Source organism: Rhododendron vialii, chromosome 1a (assembly GCF_030253575.1).
Source record: "Rhododendron vialii isolate Sample 1 chromosome 1a, ASM3025357v1".
Lineage (NCBI taxonomy): Eukaryota > Viridiplantae > Streptophyta > Magnoliopsida > Ericales > Ericaceae > Rhododendron > Rhododendron vialii.
The window spans coordinates 43,993,673-44,010,967 of record NC_080557.1 but is presented as its reverse complement, the minus strand read 5'-3'; the positions used below and the strand labels follow the sequence as shown (position 1 = coordinate 44,010,967).

Sequence of the window (17,295 nt, the reverse complement as noted above, 5' to 3'; positions counted from 1 at the left end):
TTGCCGATAAAGCGAAAGGGTAAGCGTAGCGGAAGTATGACAATCAAGGACCTTAGGAAGTTTTAGTCTATATTGCGACTTCTACCCGCGTGCTCGGGTCAGTTTGTTGTTAGACCCTGGTTACTATGGGGGTTTTTTTTTTTTTAACTAAATAAAGAGTTATTTCGAAAGAAAGATCAAACAACGCCAACATATATTTCTTTAATCAAGATGCAGAACAGTTTTTAGAGTTTTTTTTTTTTTTTTGACAAGTAACAGTTTTTAGAGCTTAAGAATTTAAATTTAAAAGATATATGCCAAAGTGGCAAAGTAACAATTTTTGGGAAAAATAGAAAAGTAGTAATTGAACATGGGAAAATCTAGCTTTGAACTTATTGAAAAAGTATTTATCAAAAAAAAAAAAAAACTTATTGAAAAAGTAGAGAGAGGGGGGAAGCGGAAAAAAGAGAGCTCAGATACGCCACGATTTCGCCCTTATTAATCGGACGGTCGTGAAGGACCCAACAATCACATTTAGCGCAGAAGGCTTCATCACAGCTCTCAGAATGCACCAGCCGGGAATCGAACCCGGGTCTGTACCGTGGCAGGGTACTATTCTACCACTAGACCACTGGTGCTTGTTGTTTCCACTGCTTCTAAACATTACTATATAACAACACTTCTTAATTCTAAGAACACTTTTGATTCCACTGCGTCTACTACACACATGTATGATGTATTCTACCCCTCCATTCCCTTTCTTTTGTCCCTCGTTTTATCCTAATCGGATAAAAAATTAATTATAACTTTTATTTGGTAATAATATAAATATTATTTGATAGATCTAAATGAACCATTTTAAACGATGATTTCAAAATTATCTAAAAAATTATAAATTGTATCATATAATCAATTGAAAAATGACACAGACTCCCAAAATGAACTAAAGAATGAGGACGAATAGAGTACCATTTTTCGGTTTAAGACAAAATGTTACTTTATTTTGGTTTCCAATTTAAGATCTACAATAAGATTTAAGCATTTTTTTTTTACATTGTCACTCAGTACAACAGAACAGACTAACAATATTTTCTCTTTATCAAAATGATCATCTAACCTAGATAGAATACAACTTGTAAAAAACAAAATTTCCTTACTCAAGCAATTAGAAGCAAGCCAATGACCAATATTGTTCTTTTCCCAGCTGCACCACACAAACGATCACTTCCTTGAGGATGCCCAAATATTGATGTCTGCAAACAAGGCACTACTCTCTTAGAGCAAGTACATCAGGTGGGGTAAAATGGCTTTATAGCTATTTTACATAAGGAAAACACTAAAAAACAAGCAACAACAGAGGAGCTAAAAGAAGAGGTAAATTGACTTTGCTGAAATGGTTCGGTAAATGTACCGAACCCCTGTACATAAGGCTTTTCATTTCTTTATTACTCTCTCTCTCTCTCTCTCCCAAAAAAAAAAAAGGGTAATAAAAGTAATTATATTTTAATAGAGAATAGGTTAAATAGATAGTATTGGTGTAGTGTTGAGAGAGATGTGAGTAGGTAAAATGAAAAAAATGCACTGTTTACTAGCAATTTTACAAAACAACTGATAAACTTGCTCTTACAAACATTGAGAATTAGGTCGTTAATGCAATTTATGGCCTTCTTGTAATCGGACTTAGAAATAACTTATGGGAAGTCCACACCAAAGACAATGCCGCAAGCAATTCACAAAGCCTAAGTCTCGATGAAGATAGTCATAGATGCCATAACTCTGCCAAACCTCCACAATTGAGTTAATCCACGACAATCTCTGGCAACAATACCAAAGGCAGCCAAGCCGCAGAAGGCTGAAAAATGCTCCATTCCTAATGGATAAGTATGGATCGTCGATTTTGACATTTGGATAATAAACAAAAATCAAACTAGTATGACTAAATATCAACAAGAATCGTCGTGTTTCGTATGAGACCGCCTCTATAAAGTTGACAGTCAAGCCCCAAACATATTTGCATATTTTTCTAAATCTTTTCATTGATAGTGTCGGTTTTATTTGTTCTTTTTATCGACACCTTTCCATTAAGTGTTGAAGCATAGAAATAGCTTTAAACTTTCATTTTCCGATGATTTGTGGTCTGTATTTGTACTTTGTAAAAAGCTGAAGGGTCATGCAAACTACTATTCTATTAGATGCAATTACGTTAAAAATAAAGCTAACGTTTTTAAAAAAAAATCAAAAGAACCGTTTCACGCAGTTTATGCAATTTGACAAACTTATGTGCAATTTCCACACCCAAAAAAAGGTACTTTGTGCACTTATTACAATCATCCATCCCTCTACCGACAGTGTTAGGGTTTTTTATTAACAAAAAAAAAAAGGAAACAGAGAGAAAAATAGGCCCCATTTCCGCTAAATTAAAAGTTGTAGACTACAAATTTCTTGTTTTGCTCTTATTCAATTTTTTTCGTGCTTATTAACTTTGCACCAAGTTTTTATGTATTATTAGTTTGTTTCGACAAGAGAAATCAGAAAAGTAAAAAATTATGACTTTTACCCAATTTTTTTAGAAAATATCTAAGCTAAAGCATTTTTTCTTGGATATTTACAAAAATACTTGTATAAAAGTCATACTTTTTTTTTCTTTTTCGATTCTTCTCGTCAAGACAAACCAAATAATACATAAAAATTTAGATTAAAACTAAAAAATGCGAATAAAATTAAGATAAGAATAAAACAAAAAAGTTATAGTCTACAATTTGTAGTTTAGCGGAACCGATTACCCCGTTCACGCTAGTGATTAACTTATGCACCACAACTTTTTGATTTTGTCTTTATTCAATTTTTTGTTGGATTTGTTAGTTTTACGGACAAAACTAAAAATTTATATTGCATAAGTTAATCACTAGCGTAAAGTTAAACACCTCCAAAACAGAAAGGAAAATGAAGGCGGGCCTAAAAACTGGGCTGGAGCCCAAAGACCCGGTACGGTCCATTGGGAAATACGGGCTGATCTGTAGGGCTTCAAACCGCCTCTATATATAGTCTCTCTCGCCCATTTTCACTCCCACCCTCTGTAAAGCCCTAGAGCGCCGTAGCCGTCTTCGCAACATCTTCACCAGAGAACCAGAAGATGGTAAATCACTAGGAAGATTTCTCTCTCTCTTTTGATCTCAATTATCTTCGATCAATTGACTCATTGAATCCGCGTCTATTTTTCTGTGCAGACTTTCAAGCGAAGGAATGGTGGCCGCAACAAGCACGGCCGTGGCCATGTCAAGTTCATCCGCTGCTCCAACTGCGGCAAATGTTGCCCCAAGGTCCTCTTTCTCTCATTTCATGTGGTTATATATATTTATGTTGTTATATGTATGTATGTTGTAGTTTCAGCTGCGTAATTGCGTAAATCATCTAGTGACACGATTGATTAGTTGTTGACACGTCCGTTATATGTAATTTTCCAATTTTGATTTGGTTTCGAATGTGGAAGCTAGTTTAGGATCTTGTGTGCGTTAATTTTGTATACCTTTTAATCGATTAGTTGGGGATTGATTCTGTGTTGTACGTTATCTGCTGGATTATCTAGAAATGTTCTAGTGCTAGATCATGAGCAAAGAACTTCTTAGTATCCGATACTAGGTATATTAGCTTGTGGTTTTCACTTTTCAGAACGAAATGCAATGTTTTACAATTTATCCTCCAACCCAAGTGGAGATTCATTTTAGCTTTGGTAAAAGTTGGTATGAACTCAACAATGTTTTGAAGTAAATGGCCCTTAAGTTGTTCTTTGGAATTTCAAGTATACCATTTGTGTTCTTACATATTTCTTCGTCTTGGTTCCACCTTGCTCGCCAACCAGCCCATCCACCGTCCTCAATAACACCTCCTAACACGCCCCCTCGTCCCTCCAATCTAGAACGCTCCCATGGTCCATCCCAATGAGCTGTTGACCCAAAGTAAAAATGCTCTGGGCCTTTTTAGTCGGCTATCTGGTTTGCAATCATTTGACCCAATTAGATTTTCTGTTCGAAGAATGAAAATTGGACTCTTGAATATCTCAAGGGATGAGGTGAGGCTAATGTCTATGGCTTTGGGGTGGGCTGGGAAGAGAGTGGGGAGGAGCAAGTTAGTGTCTTTGTACTGCATGTTGGTCCACAAACCATTCAAACATTGTGTATTTTTTCCATTTTTATTTAGAGAAATTCCCGTGTGTTTGTTGATAATTGTGTGATTTTGTACCTTTCTCTATTAGGACAAAGCTATCAAGAGGTTTCTTGTGAGGAACATAGTTGAGCAGGCTGCTGTTAGGGATGTCCAAGAAGCTTGTGCTTTTGATGGTAAACTTGTTTTTGTACTTTCATATGGATTTCTGTTAGTTGTATCATTTTTTTGGATGAGCATGATTATGGTTTGGCTATTTTTGTGGTATTTGATGATTAAGGTTACACACTACCCAAGCTGTACGTAAAGATGCAGTACTGTGTGTCATGTGCTATTCACTCCAAAGTTGTCAGGGTTCGCTCTCGTACTGATAGGAGGAACCGTGAGCCTCCTCAGCGCTTCAGGCGCAGGGTATGTCAAACTTCTCTATTATACAATAATGAACTCTTATGTTGCCTTCTGTTTTTGTGGCTTATGCTAGTTTACATCTAAGAAATTGCTCTGTAGTGTCGGACCATAACATTTCATTTTGTTGTATTATCCTTGTGCTGTTTGAGTTGATCACAAGCCTTTGATTTGTGTTTTGCATGAATCTTTATAACATATGACGGCTATGGTTATGACCTATTTTGCACCATAAACTAGAAGGATCTGTCTAGGGAATTGAAAATGTACGACCCCTTTGTTGCTCAACCTTTTCTCCCTAGCTTTTTTATTTCGTGTGTGAGAATCCGATGCCATATGTGGCCCCATGAACCAGACCTATGGAGACATCTCAATGTAGGAGAGGACTATGATTGGAAAGAGAATTGTTTGGAGCACAATCACAGATTCGAAATATATTATCTAAGATGTTTATTTTTGTTGCTGGTATTCGTCTTCCGTTTTGGGTATCATTTTTTGTCTTAATATGTTTGTATACAGTTAAGTTTTACTTCATTATTTTGTCATTTTTCGCAAGTGTTGGATTCATCATTGAAGTTGTGTCAGTACATTATGGCTAGCGACAACTGGAATCTATTACTCCTTAATTGCATTTGGATTCCAAATTTGGCATCCTCACTTGTTTATTTTCTTGAAAATTTATTACAATACAAATAATGCCTTCATAAGAAACTACCACACAGTATCGATGTCAATTGAATCCCTCTTTTTGGATAAAATTAGGTATTTTTGGGTTTCAAAGACGACATAAATGACCTTCTCCAAGGTGTTTCCCTTTACGAGTCACAATCACTACACGAGATGAATTCTGTGGTTTGCATCCTCCAAATAGAATGCGCACTATTTCCTGGTGTGGCGTGGCAACTTTTGTCCGTAGCTTTCTTGTTTACTTCTGCAAGGATATACTTCCTCTGGCTGTTTGCCTCAACCCCCCCGAGGAAGTGGTTGAGTACTCAGTCTCTCTCACATGTTCAGGACAACAAAAACTGAAATTGGTTTTTGAAGTTCAAAGTCGTTATTTCTAGATTTAGCAGATGTACCACTTATTTTATTGCATTATCTCAGCAGACTAGTATTAAGACCTCTTTAAGACGTCTTCGGTGTCATATTTTATTCCCATGTCGACTATTTATTTTGCTGAATACCTTGGTATCACCGGTTTCCTCGAATGTTGATTCTTATGTGATTTTTCTTTTTGTTGTCAGGATGACATGCCAAAGCCTCAAGCACCACGCCCTGCAGGAGGAGCACCAAACCCTCCTCGCGTCTGAAAACCCTCAGCTTGTTTTGCTGTAGTATGAGCTTTTGGACTAATTCTGTTTTGAGTTTAAGCATGTCTACTTGTAATGGAGGTTTTGAACTTAGCATCTTTTGTTTTTCTGTTTTGGATTAGTGCCGTTTTATTGTGATAAATTCAATGGGATCCAAAGGAATTGCTTATTTTTAAGTAAGCTTTTTTTGAATGCATATTTTAATCTAGTTCATCATGAATTTTTTTTGATCCGATAGTTCATCATGATTTGATCACGTCTCGTCCTGGTCCTTTATAAAAGTCATTTCATTTAGGTGGAAATATTTTGTTAGATAAAAAGTCTGCCTTTAAAACTAGCATGGTGATGGCGCCCGTTACGTGTGGACGGATTAATATTTCTTCTCCGGGTGGGTTTGCTATGTTGTGCGGTGGGGGAGGTGTTTCCAATGTAACTTGCATTTCGGTTGGGGCTTGGTGATGGAGCCCGTGATCTGGCAGGTGGAGTAGGAAAGGCTTAATTGCCACTTTCATGAGCTACATTTTCAAAATGATTCATACATGGTAGGAAGCCTTTTAATGACAAATACATACATGGTAACCATAACCCTGGTGAAACAGTTGGGACAATTTTGTCCCTAGATATAAAACGGCACCGTTTGTAATTAGAAGTTCCAATCTTATTTGGGCCAAAAAAAGACAAGTCAATATGTGAAACTGACGTTTTATTATATTGAAATAGACCGTAATTTTTATTGATAATGATCAAATCATATCATGTTCAATGAATGCCATCTTCCATTGAGCTGCTCAACCAATCTTATTTGGGCAAAAAAAGGGCAAGTCAATATATGAAACAAATGTTTTATTATATTGTAATAGACCATCATTTTTATTGATAAAGACCAAGTCATATCTTGTTCAATGAATACCAGCCGAATTTGCGAAAAGGGATATATCGTGGATCCCCCTTTTTGGAACAAAAGAAGACGCCAAATTCTTTTTTTTTTCTCCCATTTAAGCTCAACCATCCTTCTTTGGGCAAAAAAAGGGCAAGTGAATATATGAAACAGACTTTTTATTATATTGAAACAGACCATCATTTTTATTGATAAAGACCAAGTCATATCTTGTTCAATGAATATCATTTCTCATTGAAGCTCAACCAATTTTATTCATTCAAAAAAGAGCAAGTTGAAATAGACGTTTTATTATATTAAAATAGACCATCATTTTTATTGAAATATGTCATCTCTTATTCCTCTTCATCGCAACCAGGCCCACCACCATCCCACCATCTCTGGCAGGACCAGCACCCCTCTAACTTCCATAGCAACCATCACCCCCAGCCATACCCACCTCTCTCTCTCTCTTAATTTGGGCAAAAAAAGAGCAAGTCAATATATGAAATAGACGTTTTATTATATTGAAATAGACCATAATTTTTATTGATGAAGACCAAATCATATCATGTTCAATGAATGTCATCTCCCATTGAAGCTCAATCAACCTTATTTGGGCCAAAAAAGGGCAAGCCAATATATGAAACAAACTTTTATTATATTGAAACAGACCATCATTTTTATTGACAAAAGACTAAGTCATATCTTGTTCAATGAATGTCATCTCCCATTCAAGCTCAACCAACCTTCACTGGGCAAAAAAAGAGTAAGTATATATATGAAACATACTTTTTATTATATTGAAACAGACCATCGTGTTTATTGATAAAGACTAATTCATATATTGTTCAATGAATGTCATTTCCCATTGAAACTCAACCACCCTTATTCATCAAGAAAAGGACAAGTCAATATATCAAACAGACATTTTATTATATTAAAATAGATCATCATTTTTATTGTTAAAAATTAAGTCATTTTTATTGAAATATGTCATCTCTTATTCCTCTTCATCGCAACCAGGCCCACCACCATCCCACCATCTCCGGCAAGACCGGCACCCTTCAACTTCCATAGCAACCACCACCCACAACCATACCCACCTCTCTCTCTCTCTCTCTCTCTCTCTCTCTCTCTCTCTCTCTCTCTCAATTTGAAAACCCCAAATTTTCTGTCATTCACAAACCACAAAATCCCTTAATCTCTTCACCGCCACCACCATCCCCCCATCTTCGGCACCATCACCCCTCAACCCTCATAGCAACCACCATCAAATTTTTTTGAAAGGCAAACCCAAATTAGTATCGTTTTTTACCAACCAAAACCTAAATCAGTGGAGGGTAACTGCGCATACCTGAGAGAAAGAGATACCAGAGTGAGAGAGGAGTAGCCTGGTGTGTTGAACGATGAGAGATTGGGGGAGGAATGAGTTTTAGGGCTAATAAGTGATATATAAAGAAGAATAAAATAAACATTTCAAGTTGGAACACAATGTATTAGTCAATATATTTCTTCTTGTCATAAGAGTGGTAGTTTCAAGAGTGCAAACCATGATTTTGGAATTAATCCAGATTAACACTTCTAACCTGTAATTTTCCCAATAATATTCCTCTCCGGCCGGGTTAACCATGGCGTGAGTAACGGAATAATATTCCTCGTTGGCCGGGTTAACTATGACTGAAGTCAACATTCTAGGTCGGGTGTGTTTCCCGAGGAGATCACTACGTCGTTCATTCAAAACCCATCGTTTTACTGAGCAAAAGGGGAAAAAATGATTCGATGTTTGTGATCGTATTCACACTTGGTCCCTACTTAAGCTCAAGGTATGGCCGAATGGGTATAAATAATCTCTAGTGACCTATTCTCCGGAAATTCAAGGTGTGACATCAAGTAATTATTCTGATTTTGGAATTTTCTTCAAGGTTGACCTTTGGAGATAGTTATTTAGGTGGTGGCTATTATGAGGACAAAGCTGATAAATCTTTACCCCTAATAATTATGCTAGGTTTCCTGAAATTTGGCTCGATGTGTGGAAAAAAATGCACACGTCCAAATCCATTACGATCGCATTCAGAATACATTTGGCTATATGTTTGGAATTCTATGCTCTTTTTTTTTTGGTTGCATTTTCTGCCATTGTTGACTGAAGGGGCTAAAAATTCTCAACAAGAACTTTAATTACAACTCAGACAGATGCAGTTGGGAATATGTGGAAGTTATTCTTGGAGAAGCATCAGAAAATGCTCAGAAGCAGTGAGCCAAAAATCCCAGATAGCCTCACGTTTCTACAAGTCGTTAAATTCCACGATGCTTAAATAGCATTCATTTTTCTGATAAAAGAAAGAAAAAAGGGTGAACGTCATTCCATTCCATCCCATAGGGACTCGAAAAACCATGTAGTGTAGGGGTGCATATTTGGACGACTGTGAGCTGCCCTACAAGGCGCGGCCTGCAAGATCTCCGGATCCATTCCATAGTGGTATATTCTTTATGCATAGAAGATTGATTAGTGAACTAAGCTATATGTGCTTGGTTCATGATTTTTTAGGGAAGGCAAGAAATCCACACTATGTGGTAGAGAGTTCATAAGTTAGAACTTAAAAGTGGGAGAAAGAGCTATTCCGTTTTGAGAGGTTTTGAACTTGAGATTTTAGGAGAGAGCAACCCAAAAAGTCACGAACTCTGACCAATAGGGTAACACGCTAGGGTTCTGCCATTACAACTTTTGGGTGGTGAGACTCCGCTTCAAGCAGTGAATTGGTATTTAATTTCATTTTTATTTTCTCCTGAAATTATAGTTTTTCTTTTTCAGTCTCCTGAGATTCCTTAGTACCATCCTAATTTTGAAAAAGAAGAAGATACCTTTGGTCAAAGTTTGGTCCGATAACTATAATAATTACATGTAGTATAAATGAGATTACATTGTACTAGAAGAGATCACATGTATCGGATATTTCTCATAGTGAAGTTTGAGACGCACCATTTTTTCTCTTGAAAATAAAAAAATACTATATATTAGCATCTTAGTTTAGTGGTACATAATAATAACCATGGCAAACCTGAAGGGATTGGCCTTTTATTCAAAAGGAGAAAAACTCTATTACGGTTGTTTCCTTGAATATAGTAGTTGTTTTACGGAGGTGTATTGCAGCAATCCGTTTTGATTTTGGACGGTTCGGATTTAAATGTGACTTTTTCGAAAAAGAGTTACAGCTGAGATTGTTCAGCTCAGCAAATGTCCGTAAAGTTAGTCTCCTTGTCAAGGCTCATGATTTAAGAATTTGTTTCATATTTGAAACTTTTCAAGTCTATCAATTTTTGTGGGGCTAATTTATTCCGACTTTGCTTTAATTTTAATAAGTCTCCCTACTAGCTGCCGGTAAAACTATATTTTCAAAAAATAATTAAGGTGCGCATAAGTTGAGTTATAAAAATAATGCTTTGTGACCATAATAGCATGGAGTAAAGACGCCGCAGACGAATAATACATCTTGGTGTAATTAATTAATTACTGGGAGAGGGAAGAACCAGTAACCGAGGGCGGCAAATCGTTAACGAGTAACCGAACGACGACGTCGAAACAACCCAATATACTCCGACGTTGTCCTATCACCCCGTCCTCGAACCCACGTTCCTCTCAGACGAAACCCATTAATTGTTTTTTTCCCCTTTCGCTACTCGCTTCCGTTGCGTCGCGTCGCTGCAAAAACGTGAGAGAGAGAGAGAGACGAACGATACACGCAATTGTGTGTGTGTGTGTGTGTGTGAGAGAGAGAGAGAGAGAGAGAGAGAGAGAGAGACGAACGATACACGCAATTGTGTGTGTGTGTGTGTGTGTGTGAGAGAGAGAGAGAGAGAGAGAGAGAGAGAGAGAGAGAGAGAGAGAGAGAGAGAGAGAGAGAGAGAGAGAGAGAAGCTTTGCGGGGGTTTTCGGTTTTGGCTGCAAAAAAAAAGCTTCAACAAGACAAACATTACATATATCTGCTAAACCGACGCCTCAGCTGTTTTTTGTTTTTGGTCTGAAATCTCCTTTTTTAATTTTGTTCCCTTTTCGTACATATACGCGAGATACGTACTCATTGATTAATACCAACTTCCCCCCATCTCTCGCCATATCCACCCATATATACATATATATATACCCCTTTGTGCCCCTCTTCAGCTCATGGGTTTTGTTTCACGTGTAATTCTCTTGCCTCTTGAATAGGGTTTTCTTGCTGATCATATGGGCGATCTTCAGGCTGGTTCTCGACAGCCAAACGGCGTCGTGGCCGAAGATTGCCCGTTTCTAATGGCGTCGTTGACGTCTAACCCTGATCCCTTGTCAATTGGGGAGGGTAGTTTGGGGATTGCTGAGAAAATGACCCAAGAAGTGTTGTGTTGCATTCATCCCACTTTGGACTCTGAGGAGAAGAGGAAGGACGTGATTGAATATATCCAGAGACTCATTCGGTTGTCTATTGGATGCGAGGTGAATTCAAGCCCCTTTTTCTAGTTGTGTGAAATTTTGTGTGGTTAAATAGCTACCAGGGTTGTGCTTGGTTTGGTTAGATATTTTGTGGGTTCCATTTTCTTGTTTTCCATTTTACATGGCCCATCTTTAGGTTCATTTAAAACCCCATGGGGTTGGCTGGTGGGCAATGCTTGGAATAAGGGGTTTACTTCTCCTAACTAGATCTAACTCATCTATGGTTTCGGGTTTGGAATCTTTTAGGTGCTTTCATCTCTTTTGGGACCGGTTCATATGGGTTTTTCCCGGCTTTAATTGCGCCCTGCTAGTGGACGGTGGAATTGGTACCCTGCTAGTGGTTTGGTTCTGCTTTGTGGGTTCCATTTTGTTTATGATGGCATTTTCATGTTATTTTGACATGTACTTTTCTAGTTTCCTGTTGTTTTACTTCCTTTCACAAGCTCAGATCTACACCTCTTGTAGTGTGCAGTTTTGTATGGTCGTGTAGGTATCTGGGTTATTCTTGTTTGGTTCTGTTTTGCAGATTTCGTTTTATGTTTTTCCAGTTCTTGTTTATGTTGTTATTTTTAGGTTCTTTTTTTGCATTTAGTTTTCCAACTTCCTGTTCTACTTTCTTCCGGGAGCTCAGTTCTAGCAGGAAACACATCTGCATGGTAAAATAGCTATCTAGGTTGTTCTCTACTATGATTCTGTTTCGTGGGCTCCGTATTTAATTGAGCAAGCCATGTGGGGAGGATTATTGCTCCATGTCTTTTGAAGCGCCTTAAACTAAGCTTTACTTACTGTTAATGCAACTTTTATAGGTCTTCCCATATGGCTCTGTGCCACTAAAGACCTATCTTCCGGACGGAGATATCGACTTGACTGCCCTTTGCACTCCTGATGTCGAGGAAACTTTAGCCCGTGATGTACTTGCTGTTTTACAGCGAGAAGAGCAGAATGCTAATGCTGAGTACGAAGTCAAGGATACACAATTTATTGATGCTGAGGTTTTCTCCTCTGATGTTTTACGACAAAGTCTAGGTTTCACATGTCTTCAATATTCCGGCAAATTTGGTTCTGTATTTCTATTGGAATTTATTGGCATATCGTACCATGCGACTTGTTTGGGCACAAATCTTATCTTTTAACTAGTGGGATATCTCAAGATTCTCATTTTGAGTGGCTCCCTCTAAGAAAGGCATACCCACTATGGTTTCCTTGAAATTACTAGTCAGCTGGCCATTCTTTCTTGGATTTTGAATTTTTTCTTAGCGGGCTAGACGTATGAATTGTCAATTTTAAGGAGGTTCATTCAATTCTTAGTTCTTACTATTTCGTGCAAGTTTTGTCTTTGCACGTGGTATGGGTGGAAACAATTCTCCGCACCTGCTCTAAACTTCTAGTTCTAGAATACTCCTTCTCCAATCATGGAGCTGCTTACATTCTCTTCTGAATTTTGGGGTGATTTCCCATCTTCACTTGAAAACTAATTTTATAAAGAAATGAATCCTTTAAACACAGTTGCTAATAGAGGATTTCCAACACTCAGCTGTACACATTGTGGAACCGGAGGGTAGTATCATTCCAGTTTTCTGGTAGATTTTTTCCTTAGCAAATGCTTGTGGGTTGACATGCTTGTCAGTTCCACTTGTTTCTTATCCTTTCAGGAAGTTGCTATTTGCATTAATATGTAACCATGTACTTATGTCCTACCTATGTTAACTCCCAATTGTTTCTCCCCACTTCCTTTTCAAACCCAGGAGTTCTGTATTTACGAATGTATGGGTTGTTGGTGGCAGGTTAAACTAGTGAAATGCTTGGTGCAGAACATTGTTATAGATGTCTCCTTCAGTCAGTTAGGGGGACTTTGTACACTATGTTTTCTCGAGCAGGTAGAATTAAATACTTCCTGTAAGATTTATTGTACGGTTTCTTGCTGCTGCCTCTTCTTTTTGTTCTTTTTACTTCCAACTCCGTGTATGCCTCACTAGTAGTCAGCTTATTTTATGCAGTATAGTAATCAAAGTTATTTTGTTTTCAATGTATTTAGATAAGTTGATATTCCTCTCTGTCTACCTGAAGCTTTTTGTTGAATTTCACATAGTGGCACACTGGCACCAGAGAAATAGAGCAATATGGACCTGTACGAATATGGATTCTGATTCAGTTAGTCGTCAAAGCTGGTGTGTTTGTTAGAGGAGCTATATTGATTTAAAACTTTCTGAGCGATGAATCCATTCGTGAATTTAATGCCTCTCAACGCTGACCATGATACAGGGTTGGTTTGTACTTCTACAGTTCTGTTGGAACTCCTTTCCCCCACCCCACTCCACCCGTCCCATGGAAGAATTCAAGTTTTTTATTTTTTATTTGTGAATCTTTGTAATTCTTGTGATGGTATATATACCGGTTGTCCTCAACCACCACAAAAAAGGAAAAAAGATGGTCTCCCCTTTTCTCTTTCCTTTAATTGTTTCTTCATAAGTGATTTATAGCGTTGCATCTTTAATTGTTTCTTCATATGTGATTTATTGCGTTACATCTCTTTGCATTTTCAAAGTGGGCAAAATGTTGATACAGAAAGAAAATGTTTCTATTTCCTGAAGTCACGCATCCTTACCAAAAGTGTACAGAGGACCACATTTTTTTAACTGGATTTTGATCTCTCTCTATTGCAGGTTGATCGCCTTGTTGGCAGAGATCATCTCTTCAAACGTAGCATTATTCTGATAAAGGCTTGGTGCTATTATGAAAGCCGTATTCTGGGTGCTCATCATGGTTTAATTTCAACATATGCGTTGGAAACATTGATCTTGTACATTTTCCATCTATTTCATACATCTTTAAATGGTCCTCTGGCGGTAACTACTCTTGCCTGTGAATAACTTTGTATTGTTAGACGTGACATATGATAATTTGAGTTATTATATTTCTTTGCATGTTGACAGGTCCTCTATAAATTTTTGGATTATTTTAGCAAGTTTGACTGGGATAACTACTGTATTAGTTTGAAAGGTCCAGTTCCCAAATCTTCTTTGCCTGATATAGTTGGTAAGCAAGTTCCCTCTCTGGTGGCGAAGTTGGTAATGCTTATCTGTTTCACATATATGATTCTAATGCATCTCTCTCTCTCTCTCTCTGGTGTGTAGTTGAAATGCCAGTAAATTTGGGTGACAACTTAATGTTTAGTGAGGAATTTCTTAGGAACTGTATGGACATATTCTCAGTTCCATCAAGGATGCTTGATACAAACTTGCGAGCATTTCCTCAAAAGCATCTAAATATAATAGACCCATTGAAAGAAAATAACAACCTTGGGCGCAGTGTCAACAGAGGTAGGGAGCATTTTCTTGTTTATGTTTTTGTTGTTGAATTCACTTCTAGCAGAATTTGCCTCTAGATGTAGTTGTGTTCCGAGAGTAGTCCCGATGCGACATTATGGGATAATATCACTGGCGTTGGTTTTTCTAGGTAATTACTATCGGATACGGAGTGCCTTCAAATACGGAGCCCGCAAGCTTGGCCGTATCCTTCTGTTACCAAGAGAAAGAATTGCAAATGAGATCAAGAGGTTCTTTGCGAACACTCTAGAAAGGCATGGGCATAGTTTCAGCAATGTGTCCTCATCATCCCATTCTAGAACATTTTCTGAGGAGTCGATTCAGCTGAACTTGAATCTTGATTTGGACAACAATAAACTGGAAGAAAGAGATAATGAACCAGACAGATATTGGAGGAACGGCAATTCTATAAATGTGGCGTCCAAAATGGCCCGTACAGTAGCTGGAAATGGAGAAGCGAGTTTGAGAATTGCAGACGACACATCTAATGGTTCACCATCAAGTCACTGCTTGGGCAATTCTCTTTATGGATTGAATTATCATGCACCTCATTTCTATTTTTCGGGATTTTCTCCAGAAAATGGTAATTTGGAAAACGGGTATTTAAATGAAGAAAAGATGGAAAATGTTGATGAGAAGATGGGTTTTGATTTGTGGACCGAACTTCGGGAGAACGATTTGAATCATGAGGATGTGAGCTCTAGTGGATCAGGAATCTCAAGTCCAGTTGCTGCCATCTCTGATGGCCCACTTGATTTCAGGGAAAGGGATTTGGCCCACTTGGGTGATATTGCCGGAATTCCAGAAACTTTGATTCCCTTGTCAGACCTCAGTGGGGATTATGACAGTCACATAAGGAGTTTGCTGTATGGTCAGTGTTGCCATGGGTATGCTTTATCCGCACCTGTGCTTCCCAATTCCCTTCACCAATCCATTCTGGTTAAGCAAAATGCAAGTTCTCAAATTAAAACAAATGGTGCGGTCAGACCGCCACAAAGCCCGATCAACAATCCCATATCATACAATTCTTGTTCGTGTTTGGAAGAAATGGTTAAACCTCCAGGAACTGGTCCATATCCTGATTCGGTATTGCCTTGTTAAATTAGTTACAATTTTGGGTATTTATCCTTTTTGGTGAAATAATTTTGAGATGCATACTGCTGCAGATTATCATTGGTCTAACGCATGAAAATCGCACGAACAATCCCACACCATCCATTTCTCGTTTGTGTTTGCAAGAAAAGCATAGACCACAAGGAACTGGCACATATTTTCCTGATTCGGTATTGCCTTTTCAAACTCTTTTCAATTTTTGGGCACTTCTTTTACTTGTTCATATATTATTGAGATGCATACTGCTGCAGATTATCGTTGATCTTACACATGAAAACCCCATGAACAATTCCACACCATCCAATTCTCGTTTGTGTTTGGAAGAAAAGCATAAACCGCGAGGAACTGGCAAATATTTTCCTGATACGGTATTTTCATTGGTCATTTTTTTCTTGGAAGTTTCTTGGAATTTTTCTTTCATTTCTGCTGCAGTTATCAGTTATCTTACACATGAAATTTGCAGAATGGTTGTTCATGCAGGGAGAAGTCCTCACAACCAAGGGGAAGGAATCATGCACCAGGGAATCAACGTCAGTCCTGGAGACAAATACATAGCAATGGCTCTGAGAAGGTGTCATTAAGTCGTGAAAAGTCTGGATTATCCCACCAGAGTACTCGTTCCTCAGTGAATGATTCCAATGGTGGTGGTTTCTCCATTCCATGTCGGAAAATTGAATTCGGATCTCTTGGGCAGTTACCGGAACAAATCCTTCATTCAGCTTCAGGCCCTCCAAGCCTTGTGGTACGGGTGCAGAGTTCAAAAGAGGCAGTATTAGGTGGTAATGAAGGAAGGTACTGCAATCTATAGCAGCTATTTGTTTGGTTAGGTTTTGGAATCAGTTTTGCAAAATGCTCTTCAAAAAACTGTTTCTGGAAAACAAAACAACTTTTTTTTTTTTTGATTCTCAAAACACTCATTGTTATCGTATTCAATTTTTAGCTTTAGTGGTTTTGAGAATAATATAAAGTACTATCGGAAGTGGTTCTGTTTCAGACAAGTATCAGAATACAGGTTTCGAAAACTGTCAATCGGACAAGTTACTCTTTGTTTTCAACCCATTAGATGCCTAAAGCTCAGTGTGTGGTTTCGGTTTTCAGGGTTGCGAGGCAGTCATTCGTCCTCAAGAATGAAGATGATTTCCCTCCTTTGAAACTGAACGACTAAGCGAGGAAGTTTGCTAATGCTGATGCTAATGTAGATGCTAACACATATACCAGCAAAATATGTAGAGAGGACCCACTTTTGTTTTCTTGTTTCATAAACTTATTTCTTTTGAAAATTTTTGGTGGTTGTTGGTGTGATTTACAAAAGTTGATTCTGTAGATTCCTGCCATATTCCTATGTTTTACATTCCCATTCACTGCTTTTTCTGGTGACTTGGGCATTACTTTGTACATAACTGGTAGCTACTTCCAACATGCGTTTCTGTTTTAATTTGTTGCGAAATCCTAGTGTTAGAAAAAGTGAAACATTGCAAAAATTTCAAATGGTTTGTGTTGAGGAAGCGGGGACTGTGCTGCGTAGTGTGCTGTGCACTATTTGGACCGTCCGTCTCGACAATCAATTGCCAGATTTTAATAAAAAAAATTCAATATACTTTTGGACGCACAACACCGTGCACCACACAGCACGCCCCCCCGGGTTCTTGTGTT

General features: G+C 37.9%; 2 protein-coding genes and 2 non-coding genes across 5 annotated transcripts; 2 read left to right on the top strand and 2 right to left on the bottom strand.

Moving 5' to 3' along the window:
• Window positions 1-447: 447 nt before the first annotated feature.
• LOC131308884 (small nucleolar RNA snoR114) lies at window positions 448-540 on the bottom strand. The gene has a single exon (XR_009194593.1). It is a non-coding gene; the product is annotated as a small nucleolar RNA snoR114 (small nucleolar RNA).
• Window positions 541-546: 6 nt separating this feature from the next.
• Window positions 547-617, bottom strand: TRNAG-GCC (transfer RNA glycine (anticodon GCC)). Its single transcript has one exon. It is a non-coding gene; the product is annotated as a tRNA-Gly (tRNA).
• A 2,361-nt stretch (window positions 618-2,978) lies between these two features.
• LOC131298303 (small ribosomal subunit protein eS26x-like) lies at window positions 2,979-6,071 on the top strand. The gene is made up of 5 exons (XM_058323685.1): window positions 2,979-3,115; window positions 3,207-3,299; window positions 4,232-4,316; window positions 4,421-4,551; window positions 5,790-6,071. Exons 1-5 carry the CDS (start codon window positions 3,113-3,115, stop codon window positions 5,853-5,855), a joined length of 378 nt encoding a protein of 125 aa, XP_058179668.1. The 5' UTR covers window positions 2,979-3,112; the 3' UTR covers window positions 5,856-6,071.
• A 4,204-nt stretch (window positions 6,072-10,275) lies between these two features.
• LOC131298289 (uncharacterized) lies at window positions 10,276-17,061 on the top strand. Of its 2 annotated transcripts, XM_058323668.1 has the most exons (11): window positions 10,276-11,206; window positions 12,010-12,195; window positions 12,988-13,080; window positions 13,867-14,049; window positions 14,137-14,239; window positions 14,338-14,523; window positions 14,660-15,615; window positions 15,696-15,812; window positions 15,894-16,010; window positions 16,106-16,434; window positions 16,741-17,061. In XM_058323668.1, the coding sequence occupies exons 1-11, from the start codon at window positions 10,961-10,963 to the stop codon at window positions 16,805-16,807; spliced, it is 2,583 nt and encodes an 860-aa protein (XP_058179651.1). In that variant the 5' UTR covers window positions 10,276-10,960; the 3' UTR covers window positions 16,808-17,061. The 2 variants fall into 2 exon arrangements, with proteins under 2 accessions (XP_058179651.1, XP_058179658.1); XM_058323675.1 differs by lacking the exon at window positions 15,894-16,010 and having other exon boundaries at window positions 10,623-11,206.
• The last annotated feature ends 234 nt before the right edge of the window (window positions 17,062-17,295 follow it).

What these genes read in the sequence shown, in the direction of transcription:
- LOC131298303 (XM_058323685.1), top strand. An exon ending in GCGGCAAATGTTGCCCCAAG is followed by an intron (nt 3,300 to 4,231) that starts GTCCTCTTTCTC and finishes TTTCTCTATTAG; the next exon opens with GACAAAGCTATCAAGAGGTT. An exon ending in AGAAGCTTGTGCTTTTGATG is followed by an intron (nt 4,317 to 4,420) that starts GTAAACTTGTTT and finishes TTGATGATTAAG; the next exon opens with GTTACACACTACCCAAGCTG.
- LOC131298289 (XM_058323668.1), top strand. Translation starts at nt 10,961, where the DNA reads ATGGGCGATCTTCAGGCTGGTTCTCGACAGCCAAACGGCGTCGTGGCC. An exon ending in CACTATGTTTTCTCGAGCAG is followed by an intron (nt 13,081 to 13,866) that starts GTAGAATTAAAT and finishes TCTCTATTGCAG; the next exon opens with GTTGATCGCCTTGTTGGCAG. An exon ending in TTAGGTGGTAATGAAGGAAG is followed by an intron (nt 16,435 to 16,740) that starts GTACTGCAATCT and finishes TTCGGTTTTCAG; the next exon opens with GGTTGCGAGGCAGTCATTCG.